The sequence below is a fragment of the Mustela lutreola genome, chromosome 11 (genome assembly GCF_030435805.1).
Source record: "Mustela lutreola isolate mMusLut2 chromosome 11, mMusLut2.pri, whole genome shotgun sequence".
Lineage (NCBI taxonomy): Eukaryota > Metazoa > Chordata > Mammalia > Carnivora > Mustelidae > Mustela > Mustela lutreola.
Window position 1 is genome coordinate 52,846,349 of NC_081300.1, and position 15,516 is coordinate 52,861,864.

Sequence of the window (15,516 nt, forward strand, 5' to 3'; positions counted from 1 at the left end):
TTTGATAATTCCAATAGTCCTGCCATATCTGACTGGTTCTAATGCTTGTTCAGTCACTCTAAACTGGGCTTTTTACCTTTTAGTATGCTTTATAAATTATTATTGAAGAATAGGCATGGTGTCCTGGGTAAAAGGAACTATGGTGAATAGGCCCTTAGTAATGTGACAGGTGTGGGGGAGGGGAAGCATGCTGATTGATTAGGAGATCTTTTGGTAAACCTGCACCCCTGGACCATGAACTTCAACAGTACTTTCCAGTTTCTCTCCATCTTGTGTAAAGACAGAATGGCTAGAGGGGGGAGGGTTGGATGTTGTGCTTCTTCCACATGTAAGGCTAGAGGGAGCTGGAGTTGGATATTTCCCTTCCCCTGGGTGGTTTGGTCTCTGATAAGACTCCAGCAGGTTAGGCTCTGGTAAAATAGTTTCTCGTGAGGGCAGACCTTGTTTAGAATGCTCTGGTATATTCTCTTAATATTGACATTTGATAGTTATTATTTTTCATTTACAATGATAGATAATGTTCTGCAGTTGGTTCCCATCCTTTGAGTGATTTCATTCAGGATAGCTCAATGAATATGTTTACTGGATCAATGGGTATGGATACATATATAACTATTGCTGATCTTTTTAAAAAAATATTTTTTTATTAACATATAATGTATTATTTGCCCCAGGGGTACAGGTCATTGAATCATCAGGCTTCTGCATTTCACAGCATCACCATATATTGCTGTCATATTAGTTTCCACATGGTTGTATCGATTTTCTGGGGTTCAAGATTATTTAATTACATGAAATTCTAAAAAATATTATATATACATATATGAAAACCTCCTAGATACAAGTGCAGTGTTAATACCACAAGGCCCTGAAATTACACCCCTTCTATAAACTGATTTTTTTTTTAAAGATTTTATTTATTTATTCGACAGAGAGAGATCACAAGTAGGCAAAGAGGAAGGCAGAGAGAGAGGAGGAAGCAGGCTCCCCGCTGAGCAGAGAGCCCAATGCGGAACTCGATCCCAGGACCCTGAGATCATGACCTGAGCCGAAGGCAGCGGCTTAACCCACTGAGTCACCCAGGCACCCTATAAACTGATTTTTAAGCCATTTTTCCCAGATAACCTTTACCCAGATACTCAGTTTATGTTGCATATAGCCTTGCATTTGGGATGCAATCTGTAGATACTTATTGGATGGATAGATAGTCGGATAGCTGGATGACCTCCAACTGATTCCTTCTAATCAACACACAGAAAGTTAGTGACAAAGTTGAGATGATACACTGATCTATGATATAGAGCTATTTCTCACACTATAACTGCAGTTCTACTTCGTTCACCAATATATATTGTATGCTTAGTATGTGAAAAAACAGTTCTAGAAGCTGGGGGTACTACTATTAATAAAATATAGTTCTACCCATCATGTACCTTACAGTTTGATTGAGAAACTCATATATCTCTCTGGATTAAGTTCTCATTCATAAAATGAATGTAGTGATCTCAGAAATTCCTTCTAGTTTCTGAAACTCTTAATTTCCAGTTCTAGATATTCATATTCTTGAGTAAGATTATTTTAAGGAATAATCTAAAGGAACTGGTGATTCAAGATAATGATAGATCTTCTCTTTTTTTCCTTCCTTCCGTTCTTCCCTTTTCATCATCGAGTGCATACTAAACACCAGACACAATTAAGTGCTAGGAATAAAAATAGGAATAAGATAAATCCTCTTCTTTTAAAAAGTCTACAGTCCAAAATGGGAAGATTTTTTTGAAGAGGAATGGTTTGGCAACACAACAGTACTGCACAGAGTATTTATGTATATGTGAATATGATGTGGTTACTCTAATATTCTAGCAAAAACTTGAGTGGTTTCCAGTATTAAAGTAGAGGAAGGAATCAGCTAAATGCTTCCAAAGTTAATGGAAAATATCACTGAATCTTGTAGGTTTATGTCAGGGGGAAATACTGGTACCATACTTGCCAATATCAAGATGAAAGATGACAAATGCCAATAGACTCACCACTTCTCTTCTTCTACTTGCACTCCTACGGACTGGAACTTACTGGGTGCTTTATTTTCCCCTGTTTTATCAGTCTCTTCAGCATCATCCACCTGAAGAAATAATCAAACAGGCAGAGATGCCCTATTTTAGTAATCTTGCCTGAAAAACAAATGTCACATTTTATCAGAAACCTCTGCAGTACTACTGGAATATTTTGTGATTTGTAGCCTATTTGTTCAATATTTGTGTATTTGATGAGGGCCATCACTACACTGTTAGCATGTGCTTTGACTCTGCTGATCTTAGTAAAATGAAATTTTATTTGCTCTTAAATGTCTATGATTGCCCCATAGATTTGTTTTTTTTTTAATTTTATTTTTTCAGTGTTCTAAGATTCATTGTTTATGTACCACATCCAGTGCTCCATGCAATATGTGCCCTCCACCAGGCTCACCCAACCCCCTCCACCCCTGTCCCCTCCAAAACCCTCAGTTTGTTTCTCAGAATCCACAGTCTCCACCGATTTGTGAGTATGTGCTTACCTGTGAATGCACTATATTAGAAAGGAACACTGCATGGAAATGGTTCTTAGAAGTTGTGAATTTGCAGATAACAAAATACAAAAGAAGGAAGAAATTTTATTTACTATAGTTAGAATGGTTGATATTGAGATTTAGGTACTAACTTTTAAAGATAAACTATATGGTATCTTCATTTTTTCCCCCTTAAACTAAGAAATTGACTTTGAATATCATGCCATGATTCCTAAGTAGCTATGTAGACTGCAGCTCACATAGAAAATGTGTCTATTGGGACTTCATCAAGGTCAAAAGCTTTTGCACAGCAAAGGAAATAGTCAACAAAACCAAAAGACAACTGCCAGATTGGGAGAAGATATTTGCAAATATCAATAAAGGGTTATTATCCAAAATCTGTAAAGAACTTATCAAACTCAACACCCAAAGAACAAATAATCCAATCAGGAAATGGGCAGAAGACATGAATAGACATTTCGGCAAAGAAGACATCCAAATGGTCAACAGACACATGAAGAAGTGCTCAATATCACTCAGCATCAGGAAAATACAAATCAAAACCACAGTGAGATACCACCTCACACCAGTCAGAATGGCTAATATTAACAAGTCAGGAAATGACAGATGTTGGTGAGGATGCAGAGGAAAGGGAACCTTCCTACACTGTTGGTGGGAATGCAAGCTGGTGCAGCCACTCTGGAAAACCGTATGGAGGTTCTTTAAAAAGTTGAAAATAGACCTACCCTGTAACCCAGCAATCGCACTACTAGGTATTTACTCTAAAGATAAAAATGTAGTGATCTGAAGGGGCACGTGCACCCCAGTATTTACAGCAGCAATGTCCACAATAGCCAAACTATGGAAAGAACCTAGATGTCTATCAACAGATGAATGGCTAAAAAAGATGTGTTTTATACACACACACACACACACACACACACATACACATATATATACACAATGGAATACTGTGCAGCCATCAGAAAACCAAAGTCTTGCCATTTGCAATGACGTGGGTAGAACTAGAGAGTATTATGCTGAGTGAAATAAGTCAGTCAGAGAAAGACAATTATCATATGATCCCTCTGATATGAGGAATTTGAGAGGCAGGGCAGGGTGTCATGGGGGATAGGGAGGGAAAAAATGAAATGATAGGATTGGGAGGGAAACAAACCATGAGAGACTCAATCTCAGGAAACAAACTGGGGGTTGCTGGGAGGTGGAAGGGGAGGGACAGGGTGGCTGGATTATGGATATTGGGAAGGGTATGTGCTATGGTGAGTGCTGTGAAGTGTGTAAGACTGAAGATTCACAGGCCTGTACCCGTGAAGCAAATAATACATTAGTTGTTAATTTAAAAAAAAAAAAAAAAAAGAAAGCAAATATGTCTATATTTAAATGATAGCTTTTGTGACAAACACATAGAGGTTCTATGGTTATTAGATTTCCTCTCCCAGATTTTATTTTTTATTTTTTAAGATTTTATTTATTTATTTGTTATTTATTTGTCAGAGAGAGAGAGAGAGTACAAGAGGGGGAGTGGGAGGCAGAGGGAGAAGCAGACTCCCTGCTGAGCAGGGAGCCTGATGCAGGACTTGATCCGAGGACCCTGGGATCCTGACCTGAGCCAACGGCAGATGCTTAACCAACTGAGCCACCCAGTCATCCCTCCCAGATTTTATACTTCCTCTTACAGTAATATTACTAATTTATATGTTTTTCTATTTTATTTTGACCTTAAAATTTACCAGCATAAAGTTGTGAACAAGAATTTTTTGTAATTTTTAAAAAGGATTTCTAATTTCTAATATTGTTAATTTGTGTTTTCCCTTTCAGTCAAACTTTATATTTTTTTCCCAGAGAACTGACTTTGGTTTCATATATCAATTCTATTTTAGTTTTTCTTGCTGTTGGTCAGTTTTTGTTTTCCAATGCATTTATTTCTACTTTCATCATTAATAATTTCCTTCCAATTTACTGTTCTTTTATAGTTTTGTGAATTGAGTGTTTTGTTTATATTGTGATTTTTTTGCATAACTGTGAAAGAACTTAGGGCTATGAATTCTTCTGAGATCATAGCTAGGGCCACAACCCATAGTGATGATTTTTAGGATTCTCGTCATTTATTTCATAATACTCTTGGATTTCCTCCTTCATCCAAATGTTATTTAGAATACTTTTTAATATATTTAGATGGTAGTTTTTGTTATCTGCTTAGCATTACTTTCTAGTTTTAATTTGTAATGGTTGGAAACCATTGGAAACCATGTAATATCTCTTCTTTTTTGGAATCCATTAAGATTATCTCTGGAATTTTGACTTGAGATAAGTCCCCTTAAAAAATCTCTTCCTGGGACGCCTGGGAGGCTCAGTGGGCTGGGCCTCTGCCTTCAGCTCAGGTCATGATCTCAGGGTCCTAGGCTCGAGCCTCACATTGGGCTCTCTGCTCAGCAGGGAGACTGCTTCCACCTCTCTCTCTCTCTGCCTGCCTCTCTGCCTACTTGTGATTTCTGTCTGCCATATAAATAAAATCTTAAAAAAAAAATCTCTTCCTGAATATGCATCAATTCTGATTTCAAGAATGTAAAAATAAAATTTACAAAGTCTGAATGTACTGAGTACTGTCACAGAAAAACTATTCATGACACTTTTTAAAGAATTGGCAAGGTACACTTTATTCAGGGGGGACTATTGTGATAGGCACAGGGACCACAGTAGGCTTGGATTCAACTCCAAATGCAACAAGAAAAAGTAGGAATTTATAGCCAAGGAGCAGGGTGTCAGTGCGTAGAAATTTATAAAGAGGAGATATCAGGGATAAGAGGGGACCTCACATCCTTGCTGAAGGCAGGCCAGGGTGATCAGGCATCATCTGGGGGGCGATGGAGGATGGAGAACATGATCAGATGAGAAACTGGACACCAGCCCTGGGGCATTCTGGCTAAACTGACTTAGCAGGATTCTCACTAAAATTGGGCGACGCAAAGATGGACACACAAATACAAGAGTCAGGGCCTAGTCAGGAAGTGAATTCAGAGCAGCCTGACTAGAGTCTGGCCAAGGAGAGTCTTGTTATCAATACTACCTCCACTGCTTGCCTTCATTGGTGTACGTCCATTGATTATGAATCATTGATGATGTGACTTTTTTATTTCTCAAGGCCCTCTTTTAATTAATAGTAACAGCTCACTTCGTTTGTCTCAATCTATGGACTAGTTCACTCAACATGGCAGTTGGACTCATCTCTTCACGTGGGGCATAATGTATCTCTGTACTCTTGGACAGGCATTAAAAGAAATAAGTAAATTTAGGAGTGCAATCTCAGATAACTTAATTTTCTTTTTAATTCAAAGGATGAGAAAGCAAACCACATGTTCAAAGTGATGTGAAGATTAAGCTTAAAGCTCTTTTAGGTTGCTCTACAACATGAGTTCAATGACCATGGAGGGAAGTCACAATCTAATATCTGGAGGTAGAGAGGTTAAGATATAAAGCTACTACATGAAACTATATGTGCAATTACTCTTGAGAGACTAAAAGATGGTATAACCGCGTTACCTTTGGGGAAGGGAGTAGGAGTCAGAAGTAGAAAGATGGGGGCATTTCGTATTTTGTTCTATATCCTTTCATACTGTATGAATCCTTTATAACAATACTGTATCCATATACTACTTATTTTTGTAATTTTAAGAGAAACAAATTACCCTTAATGTGACCACTGACTTTTTAGAAGGACATACAACTTAGCTCTAAATTGGAAGCAACCAGTTACCTTCCCTGTGACCCGCCCAGCACTAGACCACCAGAGGAAGCCACCAGATAAAGTAGTTGACTTGAATTTTGAACTATATTATAAACAGAATACATGGTTTAAGATATTATAGAATCATAATTAGTGCCATGAAATGTTCCCACTAGTATGCCAAGTAACTATTCTAAGACTTAAGAGCTAAGTGAATTAAGACTACAAATTCACCCTACCCATCTCAAGCTTTTTAATACATATGCTTATGGTTTATTGGACAAAGTGCCGTTTTCTGGTGACTTGCTTATTATCTATCAGCTCCAGGCCCATATTCTATACCCATCTGGTCTGTGGCAGGGGCCAGGACTCTGCCAACTACATTTCCCAGGCTTTGCTGCTGGCCAGCTTCCAGTTTTATTCTAACAAAGGAAGGTCGGAGAAGGGAAGAGACTTTCTTTCTGTTTCCACCTTCTGTAGGCATTGCTCCAGCATGCGAGGGCAGCTGTGGTTTCAGCCCCTTTGACCCATGTACCAGATGTGCTTCTCCCTTGGATGTCCCAGCACCAGCTGACCACACCTGCCATGGTGGTGCAAGGCTGGCTGCACTAGGGACTCTCCCCTGAAGTCCTTAATTCTGGGAACCTCACCTTTCCCTTTTTGCTCCCTTAGTCCTAGAAGTGGTAATTGCTTAGTGTATCACATTATTGCTCTCTCAATCTTCCCATAACTGTAGAACCAATATTGTGTATCAAACTGCCTCTGTTTGAGAACTGAGCATGGTTTCTGTTTTCCTGAATGGGATTCTAACTGGTTCCATGCAGCTACACTCATGTCGATGAAGAAGGCTTAGAGAGTTAGCCAAAGGAGGATATTGCAGCTTTACAGTATAGGACAGTAGCAAAATTACCCAATGAAACTTTGCCCAATGATGCATGATAAGTATCTTAAGTCCCTTAAGAACCATGATCCTCAATGCATAGAGAAAGGGAGAAAGAAAGGATCCAGGGGTCTCAACGACAAGGATGGAGGACATTGTACTCTATGAATTGAGGACATTGTGCTGTTTGAGCCCCACCCCACCCATGTAAACCTACAGATGATTTGCATCCAAGTGTTGTCATCTTCCAAGCTTCAGCTATTGTATGTAAATTTATCTTAGTGACTTTTACCCCCTTACAAAAATGCACAAATGTCACCACTCTTACATAGTACTTAGGGTAATCTATTTAAATTTGTGAAGTGACTTTCAAAATGCTTCAAGTAATTGAATAGTAATTACATCTCTGTCCTGAAAAAAAATTAAGAAAACCCTTAGCAGATAAAATTTCAGCAAGATTGGCTATTATTTTAAAGGAAGGTAATAATAACAGCTAGATCTGATATTGAGTGAGCTCACTACACTTAGAATCTTACATATATTGTATCAGTCAATTTTTTTTTTTTTAAAGATCCTATTTATTTGACAGAGAGAGAGCACAAGCAGGGGTGCAGCAGGCAGAGGGAGAGGCAGAAGCAGGCTCCCCCCAGAGCAGATCAGCCTGATGTGGGGCTTGATCCCAGGACCCTGGGATCATGACCCAAGCTGAAAGCAGTTGCCCAACCAACTGAGCCACCCAGGTGCCCCTCAATCAAGTTTTTAAAAACATTTTATTTATTCATTTGAGAGAGAGAGAATGAGCAGAGATGGGGGGAGGCACGGGGAGAGGGAGAAGCAAACTCCCTGCTAAGCATGGAGCCCAAATGTGGGGCTTGATCCTAGGACATTGAGATCACAACCTGAACAGAAGGCAGATGCCTAACTGACTGAGCTACCCACGTGCCCCATGTAACAGCCTATTTTTACTATACCTGTGGGATAAATACCCTGTGGGATAGCAACTGTTATTCTCAATTTTCAGGTGAGGAAACTGGAATCATTAAGTAATTGGCCTAAACTCACACAGGGTATAAAGCAAATGATTGTAATGTTAGTTGTTAGGCATGGATTAAATTAAAAATGTAGGGGAAGGGTTGGAAACTCTGACCCTAAAGAGGTAAAGGTTGGGAAAGAGTCCAGGATCCTAGTATTATCTATTTTCGGGATTAGGATTTAAATTAGGTTACAGTGTAATAAAATTTGATGACTATTTTGCATTTTGAATTTTTACTTATTATTCTTCATCAAAGAAGAGGTGTGGCATGGTCACATTAAGCATCAAGGTACAGTCTAGGCTCTGTTAATGTAGAATGTGTGGCCTTGGGCAAGTTACTCAACCTCTCTGTGTTCTCATCTATAGGGTAGAGATAATCATACCCCCTATGCCATAGGGTTTTTGTAGGGGCTAAATGAGACAACCACATAAAGTACTCAGTTCTTCCATATAGTTTCTACAGTAATGAACAGCAATTGGAGGAAGAGTTAGAGCAAGTTTTCTGCTCACTAAAATATTCATATATTTAAGTGGCAGGATGATATCTGTAATAAAACTTTCTCCCCAATATTGTATGTGGATTTCAGAGTAGTTCCATCTTACTGGGTGAAAATGACAATAATATAAGGTAGATTTCATGTATATGAATGCTTTATTCTGAGTAAGAATTATGTGGCGAAGGGGTGCCTGGCTGGCTCAGTCAGTAGAGCATGTGATTCTTGATCTTTGGGTTGTAGGTTTGAGCCCCACAGTGGGTGTAGAGATTACTTAAAAAGAAAAAATAAATCTAAAAAAAAAAGAAAGAAAGAATTACTTAGAGCAGAACTTATGAGACCAACTGGCAGACCTGGGAGGTGATTAAGATGGATATATAGAAGCTTTTTTTTTTTTTTTTTAAAGATCTCATTTATTTGACAGAGGGAAACAGCGAGAGAGAGAGAACACAAGCAGGGAGAGTGGAAGAGGGAGAAGCAAGCTTCCTGCCAAGCAGGGAGCCCAATGTGGGGCTCTAGCCCAGGTCCCTGGGATCATGACCTGAGCCAAAGGCAGATGCCCAACAACTGAGCCAATCAGGCACCCCTATACAGAAGCTTTTAAATAAAATGAACAGTAAGACAGACAAACAACTATCTTTAAAGTATGCTATTATTGGGTGCCTGGGTAGCTCAGGCATTAAGCACCTGCCTTCAGCTCAGGTCATGATCCCAGCATCCTGGGATTGAGCCCTACATCAGGCTCCCTGCTCAGCAGGAAGCTTGCTTCTCCCTCTCCCTCTTCCCCTACTTGTATTCCCTCTCTCCCTGTCTCTCTCTCTCTCTCTGTCAAATAAATAAATAAAATCTTTCAAAAAAAAGTATGCTATTATTAAATACAAAAGGCAAGATATAGAATAGTGTGAGGTATATGTTAACATCTGGGTAAAAAAGGGACAATAAATTAAAATATGTATTTGCTTGAATATCCACAAAGTATCTCTGTACAGAGATGCAAATGTTGGTTATATTTCCTCCAGCAAGGAGAACTGACAGTCTATTAAATAAGAATGGGAGGGAGACTAGTCACTGAGTACCTTCTTAGAACTTTAGAATTTTGAGCCAGAGAAATATATTATCTATTGAAAAATAATGTAAAATAAAGAAGAATGAACATTAAGGAAGTAGAAGAATGCTAACATGGCTGGGTGCCAGCTATGTGCTAGATAAGGATGGTAGTTTTTTTTTTTAATCATTTAATCATATCACAAAATTCATCTTAACTCCTGCTAGGTGTATAGTTACATCCGTCATTGAGTACATTCACAATGTTGTGCTAGATCACCATTTCATGTCTAGAATTTTTTCATCATCCCAAACTTAAATTCTGTACCATCCTAGAAAGCTGGAATTTTTAAACTCAATCTCAAAATAATTCTGTGAGAGATGGTTAAGGGAACAGGCTCAGGAAGATGGCATCATTTACCTGGGACAGCAGGAAGGACCAACCTCTGCTCTTCTCTGCTCCTTCAAATCCCTTGGGCTGGTGGGAGACCAGTTAGCTTCTAGGGGAGGTAGGAGTAGGCATGGGTGTGGAGGCTGGCTTTGCCGCATGTGCCTTCTGCTGTGTCTTCTAGTACCAGGCACCAATGCCACAAGTTCTTTTAGGAACTTGACAGCTTGTGTTATGGAAGCTTGTAGACTATATATATATATATATATATATATATATATATATACACACACACACATGCATATACATATATATATGAATATATATTTATATATATGTAACCATTTGACTCATTGCTACTAGACAAAATTTAATTGTCCTTTAGAAGTGCACTGTACAGAATGCACTATGAAAATACATCATCGTTGTGAAAACCTACCCCACGCCTGGCTTTTAGATGTGCCTTAGAGTTGGTTCATTGTAAATAGATTTATTGGCTGCCACGTCAGGAAGTTATTATTCAAAGGGCACCTGCATGATATGGCACAACAAAAAAGGGAGAAAGGCATGACTCTTCTCCATTGAGAGAAGGAAGTTTCTAGCAGGGTAAGCCAAGCTGAACAGATGTGAAAAACAAGAATCAGTTTGATCTTATCTTTGAGCAGCAGAAAACACTGGGCTGAACTGAGGAGCCTGCTGAATTATCTACCACTTTTTGAAATGCATGATTAAATAACCAGCAATTATGCTGAAACTACTGCACATTCTTTGCTCATGAAGCTGCGATGTGAGTGATTGCTTTCTACACTACTAGTCACTTTGGTCTTGCTCTCCCTCACTCCCACATGTATGAGAAGTGATTCACGTTTTTGTTCTCAGATGGTTACTCAATAGTGTTGAACGTACTATAACACAACCCAGTAACCCAAGTTATTCTTGGATGTCCACTCCTTTTTTGAGAATCAAAAATGTGCATTAGCTATTGAGTGCACTTTGTGTGTGATTGTGTTCATGTTTGTTTAGCTATTCTGATGCTTTGAGTCACACATTTAATTTAGAGGACAAAAATAACAGCCTCTAATAATGCCTGCAGACAAAATATCTTCATAATTTTTTAAGTCACGGTCAACAATGTAGGAATTTCAGAGCCAAGTGTTTGAAAATCTGGTCCCACACATGGCCCTATCACCCACAATGTCCAGATGGCAAAATCTTCTGGAAAAATAAAAGTGCGTCATTTCTTGAGTTTTGGGGTCCCTATTTCAAAGGACAGAAAGGGAGGCTGTTACCTGTATCCCAATAGAGAGACAGCGGTTTTTCTTAAAGTGATCCTTCTTCCTGTCCTCCGTAGTGACAGTGGCTATGGTGGTCGTGGTAGTGACTGTGGCAGGGTTGTTGCTCATGTGTTGACTCGCAGGGCCATGGATCTGGGCATTTGCAGCTTCGATGGCGGCTGTCAGAGCCTTCATACTGTCCAGGCTCTCCGTGGAGTTGCTCAGTCCAGACTGGCTGATAATATCTCCTCGCTGGCCCTGTCCATCCATGTAGGCATCCTGGGCAGACTCTGTGCTACTCTGGGCTGTGATAGAAATGAAAGGTTTCGTGGTAGTTCTGGGTGGGACTGGAGGTGGTGTCTTCTTATATGTTGTAATGCAAGATGACACTGGAAGACAGTGAAAACAGAGACACTGTGATTTCTGTGTGGGTTTTAATTTCTATATTGTAACTAACAACCACTGGAAATCAGGGCACATGAAACACACGAAGACATTGAGCATGGAAACAAGTCCGTTGATAGAGTAAGTGAGATCCCTGCTTCGAGAGGATAGTTGAGCCTCCTCTGAGGTGATGCTCCCACAAGACTGGGGGGAAAAAAGACTGGAAAAACACCACCCTCTGAGATGGACGTTTCTGAAATGGAAGTTAATATGAATCAACATAAGATAGCCATCTGTAGAAATCTTCCCAGGCAATAGTGCGCCCTGAGGGAGAACGTATATACATGGAGATAAGCCCAGGGTAGTCTCGACCTGCTCAGGAAAATACAAAATATAGCTAATGTTAAACAAGGTAACTCTGGAGAAGATTGCAGTGGTGGAAACAAAGCAAAGAGATTGTGAGCAAGTGTGGTTTAATCCTAACCACAGTGGGAAGTGCCCTTGGGGTGCGCCTGGGGCACAGAGCCCTCCAAGCTTCCTGGGCTCAGGTTTTTCCTTTCTTCCTCCCTCCTTCTTTTCCCTCCCTCTCTTTCTTCCCGTCTTGGTCTCCCCCACTCCCTCCAGCCCTCTTCCTCTCCCCCCCTCTACCTCTACCTTTCCTCCTTCCTTCCTCTGGATAGATGCTCACTATATAAGCTTGTGTTCTGAATCTTTGTTGTTATTTCTGAGCAAAATTGTCCTCTAAGAAGGACTGCATTACACAAAAGTATACCAGTGTAGTCTCCCTGGTTTCTAAATCTGTGATGGCGGATGGGGGGGATGGCTTGTATGAGCCTCCTCCCTAAAATGCTGCCCTTCAAGCCAACCTAATCAACTCAGGGGCGTCGGTCTGTACAGAAAGGTGTCCTTCCTGGACCTGTACAGTTTAGTCAAAATCCTCCCCAAGGCTCTGGATGAAGTAGCCTTTGCTCTTCTCTCCAGCTACCTGATCATAACTCTGTGGTTATATGAAAAAGCTTTACGAACTGGTTTTCAACTCTCTATTTGTGGAGCATGATGTATAAAATACGGATCAAAAAGAATTATTCAGTTTTCAAGTGAACTTCCCGCCAGAAAAGAACAATTCCTGAACCAGCTTTCTAAAGACTTTTGTTAAGTCCTCTTAAAAAAAAACGATTCAAACTATTGTGTTTCAGTCACATCCCGCACCCCCCCCCCCCAGGCCTTGCCCGCTCACAGTGGGCGGTCCTTGTTACACCAAATCAGCTACTTCTGACCACAGGATCCCAACTCTCATATGAGCTGCAACCGGGGCCATCTCACTAAATGAAATACTTGCTATAATATTTGGGATGTTTCCTGAGGCCACTCAAAGGAAGTGTCCTATAAGGAACAATAAACAGAAGAATCCTGTTAATGCTGTCCTGTGGTTCTACTGGCTTGTGATTTGGAGTAATTTCCTTAACAGTAAAAGAGATAGGGGCAGAAGTATTTTGCTGTTTCCTAGGGATTACCTGATGGAATATATATGCGCTGGTAGGGGGTAATGTAAACAATATAAATGTAGCCACCGCCCAGTTACCCAGGATGAATGACTGCCCATGGCTTACCCAGGAAACCTTCTACCTAACTTAGTGCAAGGACCACATATGCATCCTTTAACTGGAACAGCTCAGCAGCTCCCAGCCCAACATCTACAGTTTTCAGCAAAGGTGCCTCAGAGGTAGTGGAACCGGTGGAGGCTCACAGTGCCCGCCTGCAAGGGGCCGAGCCCGGATCAGAGCCAGATGGGGCTCGGGGCTCAGTTTACCCACCTGGCTACAGTAGTGCCAACATGGTCCCGCTGACTTTTTCACCTCCCCCAGTTCAGTTCCATGTTATGGACCATACCTACTGAGGAGCTACCTTCCACTGCCCAGGAAGGTTTGAAGGGATAACCCTGCTTAGGAAGAGGCCCAGCTATTTCACTGGAAGACCAGCCTGGATGCCAGAGGGAGTGACCCTAAGTGGGATGGGGTCAGTCTCTTCAAATCTAGTGAAACCAGATCATTTTTATTACTTCTTTTAAGTCGTTACACTGTGAACTCATTATTTTGTTGAAAATGGTGCTCAGGACATTCAGCCCACTCGTATTCCAAAGAAATGAAATGCCACATTCTAACAAAGAAATGTCTGATCCTTGGGCTTGGTTATAGCTTGTTGTTAGTTACCCTGTTTCCTCTTTTGGTGTGGAAAATCCAAAGTGCACAGTGCAGCCAAGTACAGTAATATTTCTTCTGATGTGATTTACAGCAGAAATTTTGTCAAGATGTGATGTGTGATGTGGGGACTATAGAAAGAAGGGTGTCACCTTATTTCCAGCGTAATGATGGGGGTTTGGGGGCACTCCCCGGGGCCAACTGCAATTTGGTGCCATCTGGTGGCTGTTGTCAGCTCCCCTCCCGCATGACTAGGGATAACTGTGTCCTTTGATCAATGGGGACCAGCAAGACAGCAGCAATGCTAGAAATCCACTAGGGTTAGATTGGACAGGGAGAATCCAGGGGACATAGCTTTCCCAATAGGCTGGCCCAGCTCCAGTGCCCAAAGGAGGTAAGATTCTGAGATTGCCTCACCTCAAAGAAGGAAGCTGAACAGAAGACAGTAATCATGTGCTTTGGTGTTGTATTCGAGGGACTTCATCATGAAGTTTCACGGCAGTGTGGGGCTTGGCACAACTCTGCCACAGTTATCAGACTTACACTCAAAGAAGCACCACCCATCAATTATCAGATAGAAATTTAAAAGGAATTCCAATCTTTAAGAATGCCCTCTGCCAGAGAAGAAAGGAGATCCAAGACGACTCATACTTCCTACAACCCCCTTCCTTCTCATGCCCCAGTTCTTTCACATACAAGCCTGCTCCAGAAACTCAGACATCCACATTCTCAATTTTTCTCAGCATCTCTCTTTCCTGGTTTTGCAGGCTAAATTCTTTCTTCTCTCTTAAGATATTTTTTCCTCCTAATTCTACTCTCATGATTCAGCACCATGAATAATTTAGAATCCACTGGAGTCTGAGTGACAAGAGGGATGTAGTAGAATGAGGTTCAAGGAGATGAAACACAAGTAAATAAAACTTGCCTGGTCTGGACAGAAAGAGAAAGTAAGTGACTTCTATATCATCAGTGAAATACTTCTCTTGTTTGAGAGTAACATTCTCAAAACAGTGATTAAAAAAATACAAGTGCTCCTTTTATTCAGTTGGAACTTAAAAAGAGAAAAAATAGGGTACTTTAACCATTTTTATTACTTTCCTTTGCCTGACGTATTTCTTTGTTCATTTCAATTAAACTGATGTTTTTTCTTTATTTGGATCCTGATAATTTACTACCCCAGCTCAAAGTTGGAAAAAGAACTCCTATTTATAAGAGTCAGCAAGAGCAGAGTTACACATTTTGATGACATCACTTTCATTCAGAGGATCCTTTGCAGAGTGTAGAGACCAGAGACCTGGCTTTTAAGTGATGCAAGAAGGAAGAGGAGGAGGGAGAGGTGGAGGAGGGGAAGAGGAAAAGATAGAAAAGAAGTAAAAAAAAAAAAAAAAAGAACAAATTCCTATCTTATTTCAGCTTCTAGCCCAGAATTCAATATTGTCTCTATTTGCATGGAAAGATAATGCTAGTGTTGAAAGCCTCAGAAGGCCTGTGCCAGGAATTATTTTTTTTCTGTAGTGGTGAAGTTTTTCTGGAA

The 15,516-nt window shown here is 40.4% G+C and overlaps 1 protein-coding gene across 17 annotated transcripts in view; it reads right to left on the reverse strand.

The window, feature by feature from the left end:
* The window catches only part of DLGAP1 (DLG associated protein 1), an 889,418-nt gene that overhangs the window by 53,726 nt on the left and 820,176 nt on the right, over positions 1 to 15,516 (reverse strand). For 14 of the 17 annotated variants that reach the window (XM_059140356.1, XM_059140355.1, XM_059140357.1 and 11 more), the window contains 2 exons: positions 11,416 to 11,789; positions 2,028 to 2,119 (listed from right to left, as the gene is read on the reverse strand). In XM_059140356.1, coding sequence (XP_058996339.1) covers positions 2,028 to 2,119; positions 11,416 to 11,789 — 466 coding nt within the window. The remainder of the gene's footprint in view (positions 1 to 2,027; positions 2,120 to 11,415; positions 11,790 to 15,516) is intronic. The other 3 variants (XM_059140358.1, XM_059140369.1, XM_059140370.1) reach the window with 1 other exon arrangement.